This window comes from Anomalospiza imberbis, chromosome 5 (genome assembly GCF_031753505.1).
Source record: "Anomalospiza imberbis isolate Cuckoo-Finch-1a 21T00152 chromosome 5, ASM3175350v1, whole genome shotgun sequence".
Classification (NCBI taxonomy): domain Eukaryota; kingdom Metazoa; phylum Chordata; class Aves; order Passeriformes; family Viduidae; genus Anomalospiza; species Anomalospiza imberbis.
The window spans coordinates 50,266,721-50,283,037 of record NC_089685.1 but is presented as its reverse complement, the minus strand read 5'-3'; the positions used below and the strand labels follow the sequence as shown (position 1 = coordinate 50,283,037).

The 16,317-nt window shown below is 46.0% G+C and overlaps 1 protein-coding gene and 1 long non-coding RNA gene across 2 annotated transcripts; both read left to right on the top strand.

The window, feature by feature from the left end:
- Positions 1 to 485: 485 nt before the first annotated feature.
- GABARAPL1 (GABA type A receptor associated protein like 1) lies at positions 486 to 7,269 on the top strand. The gene is made up of 4 exons (XM_068190633.1): positions 486 to 679; positions 4,291 to 4,369; positions 5,351 to 5,469; positions 6,798 to 7,269. Exons 1-4 carry the CDS (start codon positions 590 to 592, stop codon positions 6,861 to 6,863), a joined length of 354 nt encoding a protein of 117 aa, XP_068046734.1. The 5' UTR covers positions 486 to 589; the 3' UTR covers positions 6,864 to 7,269.
- Positions 7,270 to 10,462: 3,193 nt separating this feature from the next.
- On the top strand, positions 10,463 to 11,453 carry LOC137474250 (uncharacterized). Its single transcript, XR_010999255.1, has 2 exons — positions 10,463 to 10,751; positions 11,204 to 11,453. It is a non-coding gene; the product is annotated as an uncharacterized lncRNA (long non-coding RNA).
- The last annotated feature ends 4,864 nt before the right edge of the window (positions 11,454 to 16,317 follow it).

Sequence of the window (16,317 nt, the reverse complement as noted above, 5' to 3'; positions counted from 1 at the left end):
CAGAGAGCGCAGGCCACGCTCACTGGGGCAAGCGGGGCCATGCAGGCCCCGCCCGGGAGCCCCGAGCCGTGCGCCCCACTGCGGCTGGGGCCGTGTTCATCGCCCTGAGCCACGCAGCGGAGGGCGGGCGGCGCTTTGCTGCCTTTGAGATTAAAAAAAAATAATAATTAAAAAATGGTTTTAAAATGTTTGTTTACGTACTGCCGGGCAATAAATCGGTGCATGAACAGGACGCGCCCTTCCTTGTCCCCCACCTCTCCCCGTCCCGGGCAGCGCGGCGCTTCCCCGTGACGTCAGAGCGCGGATCGGCTCGGGGGGTAGCTCCCCGTGACGTCACGGCTCGGCTCGGCGGCGGGCCCCCTCCGTGTGACGTCACCCCACCGTGGGGCCGGGGCGGCGCCCGGCCGTGACGTCAGAGCGGCGCGGTGGCGGGGCGGCTCCCCGTGAGGCGGCGGCGGCAGCGGCCGGAGCGCGGCGGGAGGCGCGGCCGGGCGGAGCTCTTTGCGCAGCGCCGGCCGGGGCGGAGCAGCCGCAGCCACAGCCACAGCAGCCGCAGCAGCAGCCGCGAGCGAAGGGACAGCCCGGCGCCATGAAGTTCCAGTACAAGGAAGACCACCCGTTCGAGTACAGGAAAAAAGAAGGGGAGAAGATCCGGAAGAAATACCCCGACAGAGTCCCCGTGAGTGCGCGCTGCCGGGGCGGCCATGGCTGCGGGCCCGGGCTCGGCCGCCTTTGTGTTCTGTGCTAGCCGTCGGCTGCTGCTCGCCTTATTTTGAAGGCGAAAGAAATGAGTTTAGTACAGATGATCGTGATCTCGCTGCTCTGATTCAAATCCCCGGCTGGTTTTCTCCTCAGTGCGAAGCTGGGGCTATTTATGCCGGCGAAGGGCTGCAGTGTGGGTGGGGGGTGGAATACACCTTTTTCCCGGGGATCCGCAGTGACTCCACGGTGGGAACGCTGCTGATCTTTTTCTGGCATGCGTGGGGGTGAGTGGGGAAGGAGCTCACCCGTGTTTCTGTGAAAATGGAGATCATTGAGTGGGTTAACCGGGTACTCTTCATACTGAACACGGTCTGCATCCGGGTCATCTCATACGCCCCTGTTATTTTTATTTTATTTCAGTATGGCTTGTCTTTTCTATATAGGTTTGCTCTTTTCCTTTGCATGAGCAAAAAAAATGATATTTCTCAGTCCTTTGCCCTCCTGTTTAATCATCCTGTGGAGAAAATGTCACTTGGAATGCAAGGTCATGTAGCTAAATTTTGCTTCCTCATTCTTAGGCCCCTTTGGAGTGCCTGCGGGAAACTTCTGGCTTCATAATTCTGAATAATTATCGGGACAAAAAAAAAAAAGAAATGACACATCTAATTAAGTGTAGAGTGGGTTTTTTTTTTTCATTTTTAATAAACATTTTGCAAGTATTCTTTTTTTCCATCTCCTCTGGAGAGGTCTGCCCTAGATTTACTGCACAGGTGTACTGCATTCCAAAAAACTGGGACCTCCCTGAAAAACTAATGACAAAGGGGGAACAGTCACACCCCATGTTTTCCCTGCAGGCTAACAGCATTTTTTATCTTATGAGTGACCCTCAAGTGGACTTGAAAAAGTTTTTGGAAGTCAGTATTTGGGTGCCTTTGTTCTCTCTGTTTTTGGGAGGCCTGGCATAGCATAGGTTGAGCATGCAGCAGGGCAGCTTGAAGTGAGCGGGGTTGAGTGTTTATGATGAGGGCTCTGTAGGTTGGGTGAGAGACAAGGTGTAAATTGAGAATTAACGGGGCAGATTGCACAGCAGGCCATGACAAATGTGTCAGGAAGAACCCTGTGGAGAGCCCAGGACTAGGCCCAGTCTGGCAGAAGGTAAAGGAGGTCAAGATAGGGGGTCATCAGCAGAACTTTGTAAAGAAAACCAGGACCAGAATAACAAGGTGTGCTGGAGTTAAGGATAATTGGAAATGATGCACGGCAAGGCCCAGATGTGAATTATTAGGGATGGCCTCTTGAATGCAGCACTCTGTTCTTCACATCACTTCTGTGTCTGCCCTTCCTGACAGCAGGATCCTTGAAGATGTCATCCTTTTGGCTGCCTACCATCTCTGCATTTTGATGAGATTTCACTGCCCTGTGTTCTCAGTCACCACTCAACAACAATGCAAACGTACATAGTCTGTATTCTACCCTTAGGGTTTTCCTTGTAGGTTTTTTTAATGTATGGGAAGGGTTTAGTGGTTCAGAAAAGATAACCTGCATTATCCAGCAAGCTGACTACAGTTGCCAGTCAGATTAGCAGAGCACCTCCATTCCTTCAGTGCATCTTTACAGGAGGGAGATGTCTCCTAAGATCTCCTAAATCAGTGGTGATCTGATTTAAATCTTTCCTAGGGGCTTAGAAGCCCCAGCAGTCACCTCGTTCTCATAGGCATGACTTCTTTTCCTTTATTATCTAATGACCAATCTGCAATCCCCCTAACTTCCCCCCCACCTCCAGTTACGGTAGTCACAGCAAGCAGTTTGGCTTGTCAGTAGTTTTTTTAATTGGAGGCAAGAACTAAAGGTTTCTTCTCACTGCAGTTTATTGTGTTAGATACTGCTTTGTTTGGCTGTGCTGGTAAAAAATGTGAGAAGTGCTGTTGCTGTTCAGTGAGATTGTGGTACTGTCCTTCTCTCACAACATTTACCAACTGCATCTTGTACAGAAATGCATGTCCTACTTCAAACTGCCTGAAGGAGCTTGAATGCCTGGTGCTAACTTAGGTACTTGAAAATCTTGAAGTAGCTAAGTAACCATGTTTCTATTTTAAAATCAAACCTGGAAATTTCAGGTGGTTTGGCTGTGCTGGCCACATTCAAATGGAGCACAGGGAAAAGATGTCCTAGTTGGTACCTCTCTGGTGTGAGATATTTTGTAGACACTCACTTGGCTCTAGAAGGATTCAGGTTAGTGCAGCACCATGTCCAGGCTAAAATACACCAAGCTCATGATAACATTTTGTTCTGGTGTGGTGTCTGACTGGTGGGGCAACATCATTTTGCTTCCAAAGAAGGCTTAGTACACAGCAATCCAACTTTTTCTATCACACAACAGCTGTATTTGCTGATTTGGGTTGCCAAAGAGCTATGGGAGCATGGAGCCCTTAGAAATTAGTCCCACAGTGTTTCAGGTGGAGTATTTACAATTATGGGGTCTAAGGAAATTAAAAAGTTTAGGAAGTTCAAAAAATCCAGCTTTTGATTTAGTTTAGGTGGTCAGAATGGCTTCTACAGAACAGCAAGCCATATAGATTGAAATGTGATGTATCTTTTACCAGTTCAAAAATACACATCAGAAAAAAAAAGCCTGCAGGTTTTTTCTTTACAAACACAGTAGTTCCAAAGGTTTCAGTGGAAAAGGAGATCAGGTCACTTTGGAATAATTCCTGCTTCTGAGGTAAGTATTTTGCCTAGCTCTGCTAACAAAAAAATATCTTTTAGCAAAAGATATTGGTTTGTTTGCTTTGTTTGATCTTACAGCTGCTGAGCTTTGTATTTTTCTGTGTTAGAATATAAGGAAATTAGTATTTAGTGTCAAGAGGTTTCAGTGGGTCCAGTTGCCCAGATGGTAGGCTGGTTATAATTATTGTATGTTTACTTGATTAGGGAAATGTCCATAGCTATGTGAAATATGGATAATAAACTTAAAGGATATGAATTTCAGAGTAGATGATGACTCCTGAAGAACTGAAGATTTAAAAAAACAAAATCCCCAATGAGCTGTAGTTTCTCTTTAATTCTTTGCTTCATTCTAGAGCACTTGGTGTTGGTGAAAGTAGAAATTAGGATGTGGGACTACTGGGAGTAGAGCTGATTTTGTACAAGGTAGTTTGGAACTGTAACCTGGAAACAGTTTAACTTACTTGTGTTCATGTATTGGCCTCCTGACAGCTTCTTCACACAAAATTAACCTGAATTAGGAACATCAAGGTGTCCTAATTATTTTTTTTCTCAGCCATTATGGTTTATTTTTATGTCTGTTCGGGACTCTTTTTTTTTTTCCCTCACCATGCTTACTGCTGCAGGCCTGGGCTCCCAGCACAGCTATTAGGAGTGATTTTAAGTTGTCGTCTGTTCTTCTTTCTTAAGTCATCTCACCTGTGTGTTCTTTAATGTTGTGTATTTGTTACAGATTAAATACCTAAAGGCCTACTAGCACCATCCAAGGGTAATATCCTTATCCACTGATGCTTTTTGGACCATTTTGGTGTGTGATACTCATCATCTGTTTCTTTCTTTCTCTCTCTCTCTCTCTCTTTCCAGGTAATTGTGGAAAAAGCACCCAAAGCCAGAGTACCTGACTTAGACAAAAGAAAGTATCTCGTGCCTTCTGACCTCACAGGTAACAATGTCTACCTCCTTTCTTCCTGATTTTCAGTGAGAGGGTCTCAGAAGTGCTTTTTACTCTGTGATCAGCACAAAGAAAATATCCAGACAGGCTCAACATCTTGTTTATCTGCTGTCCTTGTTATATTTATACCTTATAGCCTGGATTACAACATGCAGAATTCTCTGAGATCTTTTGTGGTATCTCACTGGCTTAGCTAGAATGTCACAGCTGAGTTCTAACCATGACAACAGTGACTAAATTGTGTATCATGGGCAGTGTCATCACCAGTCAATGATGACCCAGCTGCAGAGATGCCAGAGTCTGTACTCTTGTTGCAGGAAGGGACAAGTTCTTGCAATAGTCCTATCCTTTTTCCACCTCTGTGGCTGCAGTCATAGCTGCAAAGTTCTTTTTCTGAATGGTCATGGTGATCTTGAGTGTGATTACATCTGTTTTTATTTAAGAACATGAATGACTTAAAGGAACATCATTTCTTCTTCTTGCAGTATTTAATGGATTGTGAAAAACTTTCTTGTGCAAGGTAGTTCAAGTAAATAATAAGGATTTTTTTTTTTCAGGAATGGTATAACCATTTACACCAAGGCTGAATTGTCAAAGGTGTCTTTGATCTGTAGGATTTAAAGGTTAAGCTAGTTAAAGGTCTTCCCACCAATCCCCTCAGTAGAGCATTTCATACCATAGTAGGTGGAGCGTGGATTTAGAGGGGACATGGTAAGAGGTGTGTACCTGAGAAACTGCCAGCTCTGAGTGGATTGACTGCTTATGTAGTTACAGTCATGAAGTCACTGCTTTCTTCTATTGCTTTTTTCCTGCATTGTTCATTTCCCCCTACTTTTTATATACAGCATGTGCCTTCCACCACTAAAAGAAAACAGCTATGTTTAGGGTTAAAATACAAAAATAAACAACAACAACAAAAAAGCCATTTCAGCATTCCTTCTGCATCTTAAGGCATTCTTTGTTCCTCTTCAGTTGGTCAATTCTACTTCTTAATCCGAAAGCGAATCCACCTGAGGCCGGAAGATGCTTTGTTCTTCTTTGTCAATAACACCATCCCTCCCACCAGTGCTACCATGGGCCAGCTGTATGAGGTAAGCCTGGCCCTTTTCTCTTGCCTCTTGTTGGCAAGAGCAATGTCCAGAAGTGTCAGTGGTTTCAACTTGGTCACAGATGCCTGAACACAGGCACCCTCTTGCCCTGAGCTGTATCCCATCACCTGGTCAGGGGAGTTTCATCCCCCAGTTAGGAGCCTGGGGAGCCTTATCAATTCAACTGGTTGTTTGGTAATTGAAAGGGTTGTGGCAAATACTTACCCCAGCAGTGATATATTGCTTCTGCTACTTTAACAAAGTATTGAAATAAACCACTTCCTTTTCAGAGGAAAGATTGGGGCTGGGGAGGGTGGAAGACATAGGTTTTGCTGGGTATACAAAAGAGATTTCCTTTTAGCCTGTAAAAGGAAGTAAAAAAGCCAGTAAAAGGACCCATATCACTGGGCATCCATCTCTCTGTAAATACTTTCTTAGGGAACATGTATTCTTTGTCTAGAATTACTTTTTCGTCGCTTGTACTGTATAAGTGAGGATTATGTTGGATGCTGCGAGCATTGCTGCCCACTGTTTCTACTCAGCAGTGTTATTTGTCAACCTTAAAGGCATATTGGATGTCCATATTTCTCAAATCTGTAGCCATTATATCATGAGTGGTTTGCAGCCTGGATTGATTTCTCCTTCTGCTGGGTGTTTTAATAAAAGAGCTCTGGCGTGGTGCTGTGAGCCTTGTTTGGCCTGTCATTTTTTGACAATAACTGGACACTTCATCAGTCTGTGTACTGATGAAGACAATAAAAGATAACACAGGCAGAGTGCTTTCCAAATCTGAACATGTTGAAGGAAAGTGTCTGACTGTCCAGAGCTGAGGTCATATCTCTGTTGCTGGCACTCTGTAGAATTTTTGTGTCAGTTTAATCACTTAACATCTCAGCTCTACTGCCCATATGTAAAACAGGACTTAGAAATACAGCCGCTTGTCAAAGTATTCTGAAAAATAAAAAATACCATCTAGAGGTGATTTTTGACTTGTTAAATCCTTCCAAGTCTCTCTCTTGATCTTAAGACCATACCACTGCTGAGATACTGGTGAACAGTCAGAGCTGTTTCTGTTGCATGCTTGCAACACAGCCTGGCTGTGGCTCTTCAAGTAAATTCCCCGTGTACAGAAATGTGTCCTGCCTGTGTGTAGAAGCAGAGCTGTGGCCAGAGTTCTCTTTGGTCTTTGGAAGCGAAGCCTTCGATGTAACTGGAGGTACAGTGAAAGAGAAGTTACCTGCTCATGTTACAGTGATCTCTGGGTTGAGCTTTCTCACTTGCAGTGAGTTTCCAGCTTTGGCTCCTTACCTTGTCCCTTTGTCCCCTGGCAGGATAACCACGAGGAGGACTATTTTCTCTATGTGGCCTACAGCGATGAGAGCGTCTATGGCAAGTGAGCAGCAGCCCCCCAGGCATGCAGGCTGGATGGACTGATGGAATGGATTGGCGGGGAGGGGGTTGCTGGAGAGGCAGGAGGAGGATGCATGAGAAGAGAAAAAGAGAACTGGAAGTGAACCACATGCACAATGTCATCAGCTTCCACGCATTAATTATAACCATTATTTTTTAAATTGAGGGGAGTCAGGGTAGGGGGACAGGGTGAACTTGAAGACTAATGAGAGGTTCCACACTGGGGGGTGGGGAAACTCCACTGTTCACAATTCTTCTCTTGCCACAGCTGGAAGTAGTTAGTGCTGGAGGCTGCTAGACAAGCCAGTGTAATGAAGCTCCAGGAGAGTGACTGGGCAGGATGGCCATTTTCATGTAACCCTTTCATTGGATGAAGAAGGCATGCCATGTATTCTGCACTGACCTTGTCCTGTCTTGTCCATGGCTCCCATTCAGTGAGCTGTGAAATACTTCACTCTGCCCACACAAGGCTGTCCTGTGCTGACAGTCCTCACTCCAGCTGCTACCTGTGAATTGTTTTGAGGGTATTGTGTTTCCCATCATTTCCATCAGCATTAGAAGGGCTGGTAGCTCTGTCCGTCAGTATTAGAAGGGCTTACTCTGAGGGCTGGGAACTCCTCAGCTGTGAGACATGAAGGTTGGGGAAAGGAAGGAAAAATCCTGCCGTTTTTTTCCTGTGTTGCTTTAATTACAACTGCTGGACAGAAAAATGACCCTTCTGTTCTTTTCAGTGTAGTCAACTGATAAACTCATAAGCACAGGGCTAGAAAGGACCTCAAGAGCCCACACCAGCTCTGAGACAGGACTGAGTATCCCAAACATGTCCACCATGGCTGCTCATCAAACTTGTTCTTACTGAACTTCACTTAGGAAGATCCTGGAGGCTGCTGAGATTGTCTGTTCAGTTCCTAGCTAGCCTACAAGTGAGATTGCTTTTCCTGATACCTAACTTTAGTCGCCCTTGCTGTGCATTAAGGCAACTAACTACTAGTGGTCTTGTTTTTGGTGAACACAGAAAATTATCTATCAGTGTTGTCCTTGTACCAGTCTTCTGCAGATTTGAAGATGGCAGAGTTCCTGTGGGTTTAGCCTTCCCTTCCATGTCTCATCCCTGTACAGCCCTTGCACCACGTGCACAAGCGTAGGAAATCAGTCACTGCCACATGTGTTTTGCTGGCTTTTTGTGATTGGGTAACAGTGCCTCTCTATGCCACAAGAGAGGTTCTTTTAGACTTGAAGGGAAAAGGGAATAGATTATCTGTAGATTATTTTCTTATTTTGTTTTAAGCCAGTGTTCTTAGCAGGGTGTCAGATGGGTGCTGTCCTGTGCAAGCCTTATGCTGTCATGCCAAAGCAGTTTCTTCCCAGTGGCACGAACAGCAGAATTTCCCATTATTGCCATAACTAGGGTGAAGGAATAGGTCTTGGAGAGTGAGCTGACTTTCAGGAAAATTCTGGGGTCTTATCTAAAAATGAGAGAAGTAGGCCTGAATTACTGTAAACATTCCTACATTTAAAAGAGGGACCAAGAGGGAGGAAAAGAGAAGAAGAATGGGGACTACAAGTGAATTCCAAATTAAGTTGAGGGTGTTTGTTCAATTTACTTACCTGTAAAGTTAGATCGCCGTTCCTTGTGTTCCTCAGGAATGAGAAATCAAGATGAGTGCTCCTCTGAGTGTGGGGAACAGGAAATCAAGTTTCAGCCTTCTCTGACTGTTGTTACATGGAGGTGCACGAGGCAGGAGAGCTAATGGGAGTGTCAAGTGGGAGTTACTGGCAGAACTGTGTGAAGGTCAGGGAGGGCAGTGTGGTGGGGCGGGAGGGTTGGTGGTGGCAGCCTGTGTGGGGTGGGAAATACCAGAAGAATGGGAGAGAAGGGAGGAACCGCAAAGGATGCAGACAGAGTAGTCAGAATGGGCAGACAGAAAATGAAGGAGTAGATGAAGTGGTTGGCATAATATCCCCAATATTACATCCTGAACTTCAGGTTTGCTGTTCCATCCTGTGTTCATCTGGAATAAATGTGTTTGGATGAGTTGTACCTACTGCCAAGTTGGATAACTTCAGTTTCTGCCTGCACTGCTCAGTCTTCTCTTTTAGACTCACTCTCCTTTAACTACCAGGTTTTCTTCACATCTTTTGGGTGCAAATCAGCATCAATCTCTTGTTTTAGGAAGCTCTGAATATTCTGAAGCAGAGAAACAGACACAGGAAGCTTTCTAGGATAAAAGAGAAGACACAGGCAGATTGTGTGCATCTCTCTGCTGCTGTCCCACTTGTTCATGCCAAGCACGTGGTTAAGCACTCTCAGGGGAGAAAGAGTTGGCATCTGGGGTGCTTGGTTTTGTGTTCAGTCCTCCCCTCCCGCTGCTGGGTTTAAATGACACGTGGGACTAATCACAACTGTTTGTTACGTGTAGAGTTTACGATTTATTTTAGTTCTTTTACAGTTCTTTCAACTGAATTGTGGCATTTCTGGTTTTGTGCTAGTATTGTACAAGGTAATGATGGTAATTTTTTTGTGTTGGTTAGCTGCAGGTTCTTGTAAAATAAAGTTCAGACTAGAGCTTAATCAACTTACCAATAAAGATGCATTTGAAAATCACAGATGGGTCTAAAATGGGTGACTAGCACTTCTTCCTGATGTGGGCTTGTAAATAAAGAGGCAGAACTTTGCCAGAACTTCTGCTGCTACTTTTTCCCACAGCCCCAGGTTTATTCTGTCCTGTCTACTAGGACAAGTCCCATCTCCTATTTTTGGTGGTACCGTCACATACACACCTAGCTGTGTCTTGCCATGCCCTCAGTGGGGCCTTTAATTAGACCTGTATGATGTAAGAAAATCTTAGGATGCGTAATGAAGACACTGATGCATTTTCTGCCATTTTAAGGCCTTGAACAGTGATGGGACCTCGGGGACATCACCAGCCCTGCCTGTCCCTGCCAGGCACTTTGGGCCACTTGTCCTGCTGCCTGTGGCCCAGGACTGTTTGTATCTGTCCTGGCACTGTCCTTGTCAGCCCTTCAGGACTGTGGCTACCTGTGCTGGCACAGCTGCAGCAGGGCTGGCCTGCAGCTGCCCTCAGCCCTGCCCAGCCATGAGCCCCCTCAGGCCCTGCCCTCAGCCCTGCCCAGCCATGAGCCCCCTCAGCCCTGCCCAGCCATGAGCCCCCTCAGGTCCTGCCCTCAGCCCTGCCCAGACATGAGCCCCCTCAGGCCCTGCCCTCAGCCCTGCCCAGCCATGAGCCCCCTCAGGCCCTGCCCTCAGCCCTGCCCAGCCATGAGCCCCCTCAGCCCTGTCCAGACATGAGCCCCCTCAGGTCCTGCCCTCAGCGCTGCCCAGCCATGAGCCCCCTCAGGCCCTGCCCTCAGCCCTGTCCAGCCATGAGCCCCCTCAGCCCTGCCCTCAGCGCTGTCCAGCCATGAGCCCCCTCAGGCCCTGCCCTCAGCCCTGTCCAGCCATGAGCCCCCTCAGCCCTGCCCTCAGCGCTGCCCAGCCATGAGCCCCCTCAGCCCTGCCCTCAGCGCTGCCCGGCCATGAGCCCCCTCAGCGCTGCCCAGCCATGAGCCCCCTCAGGCCCTGCCCTCAGCCCTGCCCAGCCATGAGCCCCCTCAGGCCCTGCCCTCAGCGCTGCCTTCGCCAGGCCCTGGCAGGCTGGCGGGATTCCTGCCTTGTCACCTATGGATGGGGATTGTCACCACCTCTGGCTCTGCCCCACTGCCTGTGGTGGGTGCAGTAGGACAAGTCCCATGTGCTGTACCAGCCATGTCCCTCATGGAGCCACTCGTCCATCCTGCGTCACCACAGTGGAACTCGCCGTGGGAAGAAGTGGGAGAGGCCCAGGGTGCCCGCCATGCCACAAGGCCCTCTAAAGGTAGGAGAGCAAAGATAAGGAAATCTGGGATTCCTTGAAAAGGAAGCCTACAGTAGTGACAAATGATGCTGCTTTTCCTTGTGGATATTTGTGCACTGAGAGGGAAGGAGTCCTGCTGGGAGCTGGCAAAACCAGCAGGTGTCATTTGTCCATCACGATGACTCCAAGCCAGGCTCTGGTAGTGCGTGGAGAGGAAAGGGATGCATGCTGTCATCTGGAGAAGCAGTGACAGACGTACCTCTTCCTGCCCCTGCCTCCCTCCTTCCATGTCACCTGTGGTTTGTGTGGGTCCCTCCGGCTGAGGGGGCGGGAATGGGCCATGGCGATGCTCCAGCCCTGTGCATTGAGCAAGGGAATTGCTTGGAGTGATAAAGTCAAGAATTACAACACTGAAATCCACCAGCATAAAACTTGCTATGCTCAACAGGACCTTCTCTTCCTGCTGCATACAGAGGGGAGCCACTGGGAGAGCTTTTGTTGCTGATACTGAGGGAGAGGCAGTAATTCATCCTGCATTGGAGCCTGCCCACAGCAGCAATTTCTGAGATCATATCCACCACTGTGACTAAAACAAGCTGCCCCTGTATGGCAGAAGGGTGCTGTGACTACAGCCAGATGGGCATAGATGCAGCTAAAAGCATACACTATTAGCTGAAATAATTTGAATTTGAGTTTCAAATACAGTAAAGATTTTTCTGTGTGGATTGTGGTATTGTCTGCTGGCTCAAGTAGAAAAGTGGTATAAAGTATATCTAAGTAGTCATCTCCCACTCCCCCTCTCACCCCTTTGCTAGGAAAATGGTGTCACAGAGATGTTTGTTCCTGCCATGCTGCTTTGCGTGTTTGTATCAGTGCCATTGCTGAGAGGCACTAACACAAAATGTGCAGGCCAGTACATTGCTGCATGTAATTTACCTGATCCAAATGTGGAATATTAGCTTGTGCTCCAAGGCTGTTTTATTTATAACCTTTGTTCTGTGGGTTATAGAAATGGTATTAAAGCAAGGCCTGGGGGAAGTTATGAGCTCATCTGGTTTAGAGAGGTTAAATAATTAGTACTCTGCCTTGGTCATTATCACTGCACCTGTGATCCTTTTTCCAGTCATCCTGATGCTTTCCTGTGAAGAAAATATTTTCCTGGAGCAAGTTAAGAGATCACTTATTTTGGGGCCTTACAACATCTCTGTGAAGGACATATCTGGACTAATATAAAAAGTCCCACGTCATGCTAAACACTGATGTTTTCACTTCCATAAAATAGTCATGTCTGAGATGAAAGAAACACTGATTAAAACAGAAATAAGACTACCAGAGGGAGAAAGTCCAGCTCATTGTTGTCACTCAGTCTCAGATGATTGCTTCCCCAGGGTGAGGCACAGAGAGTGACTGGAGAGCTCATTGCTGGCATGGCACTTGCAGGACTGACCCAAGCAGAGCACAGCTGACCACGAGCAACAGCTGCCCCAGCACTTGTTTCCAATCTTTAGGAGGTGTTTGTGTTCCTGGGAGCTTGCATGCATCCCAAAGCACAGCTCAGGCCTGGATATAGATGTATTACAGGAATTAGTTAATATTCTACTGAAAAAGCTGGATCTTGCAGCACCTTTCCATAAAGGAAGGGTCTGATTCTCCCTGATTTTGCACTCTGGCCAATGCCATCTGCATGTTGTACTGTTTTTTGGGAATTAAAAGATTGTTAATAAATGCTAAAAACAGTTATACATGGAAGCAGGGGGAGAACATAAAAGTCCTAACTTTCAGGACATTGCTAGAACTGTATTAAGGTTGAATGTACTGAATTATTAGCTGAAGGAAAAACTGATCTGATTCCTTTTCTGGCCACTCTTTATTCCCCCCATATCTGGGAGTTTTTGTCAGAGCTCAGGACCCTGTTCTGTTTTTTTGTCACAACCCTCTCTATATCACTTGAGCTGCCTCCTGCACTGTCCACACACCATTCAGAAACTTAGAGAGCTTTCAGGAGGCAGCAGTGCTTGTGCCTCACCATCCTTGAGCCAACAGATATAAGCTTTTCAGTTTGATAAAACTTTGGGTTTGCTAGCTTGCTACTTGACCCCTTTCCAATTTTCCATGTAGCAACAGACCTTGAGGTCAGTGAATGTAAATACCTACATTAATAAATGTTTATCTGTTTGCAGAGGACTCTCTGCTGTTTACTAGGGCAAAAGCATTCCCATTCGGAGTTGCCAGCACATGTGGTGAGTGTCACAGCTGCCACCAAATCTACAGACTGCTTGCTGCTGAAAATCTGGCTTTGCTCTCCCAAATAGGATCCCTTCTGCTAGTGCTCAGCATTATGGATGCTGTTCCCAAGGGACTGATGGAGCACAGGGTGTGACGAGGGCGGCAACTGCCTGCAGAACTTGAGAGTGTTTCCTAATGTGTCAGGGAGATCAGGAGCCCATGGTGTATACACTTGTACAAAGAGAGTTCTCTGATGTGGAATCTAAGGGCAAGGGGAATATTTCTCTGTCTCCCCTGCGGGGTTCTGACTCCCCAAAGGCTCAAGATAAACTAGAGACCATGAAAGTGTGAAATAGATTATAGAGAGTAGTACAGTATGTCACCTGAGTGAGAAATTTAGGTTTTAGGATTTTTAATATGTTGTAGATGGGAACAAGATAGAGGGTATAGGGTGTTGTCTCGTGCTCCTTTTCCTTCCTTCTTCTTCCTTCTTCATACGTTTAAGTGGTATCTTGTAATTGTTTAGAAAAATCCACATTGCAGGTCTTTAGGGGTCAGTTATTGGGTTAGAAGAGAAAGTAATCTGTCACTTCTTAATTGGGCAACTTAGTTTTTGATTAGGCTTAAAAGGCCTTGTAACACAAGACTGTTAGCCATTTTTGTGCTGTTTTCCTATATGCAAGGTCTAGTGCAAACAGCGTGCTGAAGTTTTGATAAGATAACAATAAAACAAGAAGCTGAAGACTGAAAAGTCCTGTGCGTCTCCTTTTCCTATCACGAAACTGCTCCAAGAGGGTTTCCCCTGTCAGGGGAGCCCCCAGGGAGAAGCCCAATGTAGAGCCAACAAAGCCACGGTGTAAACCCTTTACCTTTTCTTTGCCTCTCGTGTCCTGCGGTATCCTGCTATTCCTCCAGCACCTGCCCTTTTCCCAGCAAGATCAGCAGGAACAGAAAGCTTTCCCCACCCTCTGGTGACCGTCCAGCCACCTTCTCTCTCAGAGATGACAGAAGGCTGAGATGTTCTCTCACGCAGCAGCCATCCCCCATCTCCATGACCTGGGGTTCAAAGACATTTTGCAGCCAGTGAGCAGGGCTGAAAACGCCTCACATCCCACATCATTCCCACAGTGAACACACAGCTGTGAACACACCACCTTGCTCACACACCCAGAATTGTGGCTACTTCCTGTACCTTATTTCCTGTACACCACACCATGCTCATCCCAAACACACCTGGAACACAAACACATCCACCTTTTCTGCCACACCTCCCACCACAGAGTGGAAATGAACAGTGAAACGCAGGGTGGAAAAATGCATGGAGTAATACATAGTCGTGGGCTTCAGGTGATCACAGAAAAACTTGCAAGTGTAAAAGGAGGGAAAAATGAACCTGTAGTTCGCAGAAAAGTCTACAGCTACTAAAGTGCCTCTCATCTATGGAGTGCAAAGAATGCCAAGAAAGCATTGTGTCACAGGAAGCCCTGAAAGAAGGAAGCTACACACAGCCATATTTCAGAGGTGAAGAACCTTGAAATCCCCCTGTTTCCCTTTGCAACTAAAGGTGAAAATTAGAGTCTGAAAAAGCAGGACCCTTCTGACTAGGACTGGATTGTGTTGGGATGAAAAGAGGGCAGTAAAGCTAGTGCATTTTCAGTTTGTGGTGTGCAGATGGAGGTAGTAGCATGGTGGAACAAGGTGTGGGATGGGAGTGAGGACAGATGAGTGAGGAGACTGCAGGATAAAGATGAACCTGGCAGAATTGTGTGGGAAGGCCAGCACTGAAGTAACATATTGATTTCCAAGGCAGGAGTGAAAAGGACTTAAACTAATGCCAAAGGCATTGCAGAAAAAGCTCTTCCAGACTAGGTGGGAGGTTGCTCCAACAGGCATTCAGGCTGCAGGTACAGGACATCCTAAACGTTTTTGCCTGGTGTCACATAGAAAACTCGTGGCAGGGCAAGGGAGGGAACAGCTCACACAAGGACGATCCTTCTTTTTCTTTAGAGATGTTCTGAGCCCAAGAGCAAAATGAGCATATAATTGAAGACGTGGTATCATTATGCAGATATGCTGGCAATCTAATAAAGTATTTAGGAAAGAAAAAGTAGAAAACAATGGGTAAAACAAACCTTTTAGAATGAGAGCCAAGAAAAGGCAGGAGTGAAGCTGCAATTCAGTATGTAAAAATGTATATAATAATGATGGAGAAGGTGGTAATACAGATTAGACTCTGAAATAAGTATTGTTGCACTTTCCAGTGGTTGTTCAGATGTAATATTGGAATATTTCAGATCTCACTCAGTGCATTTTTCCCAAGGAGCACACAGCAGAAAATGAGCAGTGACATTTCTGATCATATTTCATTAGTTTGCATGCTATTACTTCACACTTATATACTAAGTTCCCTATGCCAGTCTCAGTTCTTTCAGAAATTATCTATTCAGACTCTCAGTGGCCCCATGGGGTAGCTCTTACTGTCTCCAGCCTGCTGCTGGGGAAATGGAGGTGCAGACAATTGGACTGGCTTGCCTCAAGGCCATGCAATGAAACAGAGTCAGAAAAAAAAAGCCATGTCTCCCTGATCTCTAGAACTTCTAATAACAAGCTTCTGCTCTTTACACAGCACAACTTGAAATGTGGATTCTGTACATTCATAGATCTTTCATTAATGAAAGAACCCTCTCATTAGCTCTAGGAACACAGTGTTGTAACATTTTGATGTTCTGCCATTTGTGGACGGGAAAAGTTCTGATTTCTTTGCCAGAAGCAGCAACAATAAGGTAGTTCCTCCTCTTGACATACTGCCAAGGAAACACTGCTGAATTGTCTTTGAGCAACAGCTCTCTGCAAAGCTCATTGATACATTTATCTGTGCCTTCTTTCTCGGGAACAAAATAGAAATCACAGTGCAGGCCTGGAAAAAAAAAAGGCTCATTTTCTTCTTGTCATTTGAATTTTGTTGGATTTTTGGCTACTTTAAAGTATTTAGTATCTGGTCTCCCATTTTACAATTAACATCTTCCATAAACTTTGCAAATTTTGACTGTTCCAGAAGGCAGAATGGAGTGGGTATTTGGGCTGGTTTCTGAGCTCTTGAAAAATCACAAAGCTGCTAAGGCAGGTTCATATTTCAGCATCTTTTTTATTGTAATATTCTCATATTTTTCCAGAAAGCAGAAAACACACACAAGTAGGGCATCCCATGCAGAAGGAACTGTAATTTGGCATGGTGCACTAACACTTCTCTTGACTCAGTTGTTGTAGGCCAGTTGCTCCTATAGCTATGCATTTTCTCTGCTTTCTGCAGTTGGTGTTGGGTTGTCCAAACTACAAAATCACAAAAATCTCCTCTGCAAAG

Excerpts from the sequence above, each read along its gene's own strand:
- GABARAPL1 (XM_068190633.1), top strand. The coding sequence starts at position 590 with ATGAAGTTCCAGTACAAGGAAGACCACCCGTTCGAGTACAGGAAAAAA. Across the intron at positions 680-4,290 it reads AATACCCCGACAGAGTCCCC|GTAATTGTGGAAAAAGCACC; the intron begins GTGAGTGCGCGC and ends CTCTCTTTCCAG. Across the intron at positions 5,470-6,797 it reads CCATGGGCCAGCTGTATGAG|GATAACCACGAGGAGGACTA; the intron begins GTAAGCCTGGCC and ends GTCCCCTGGCAG.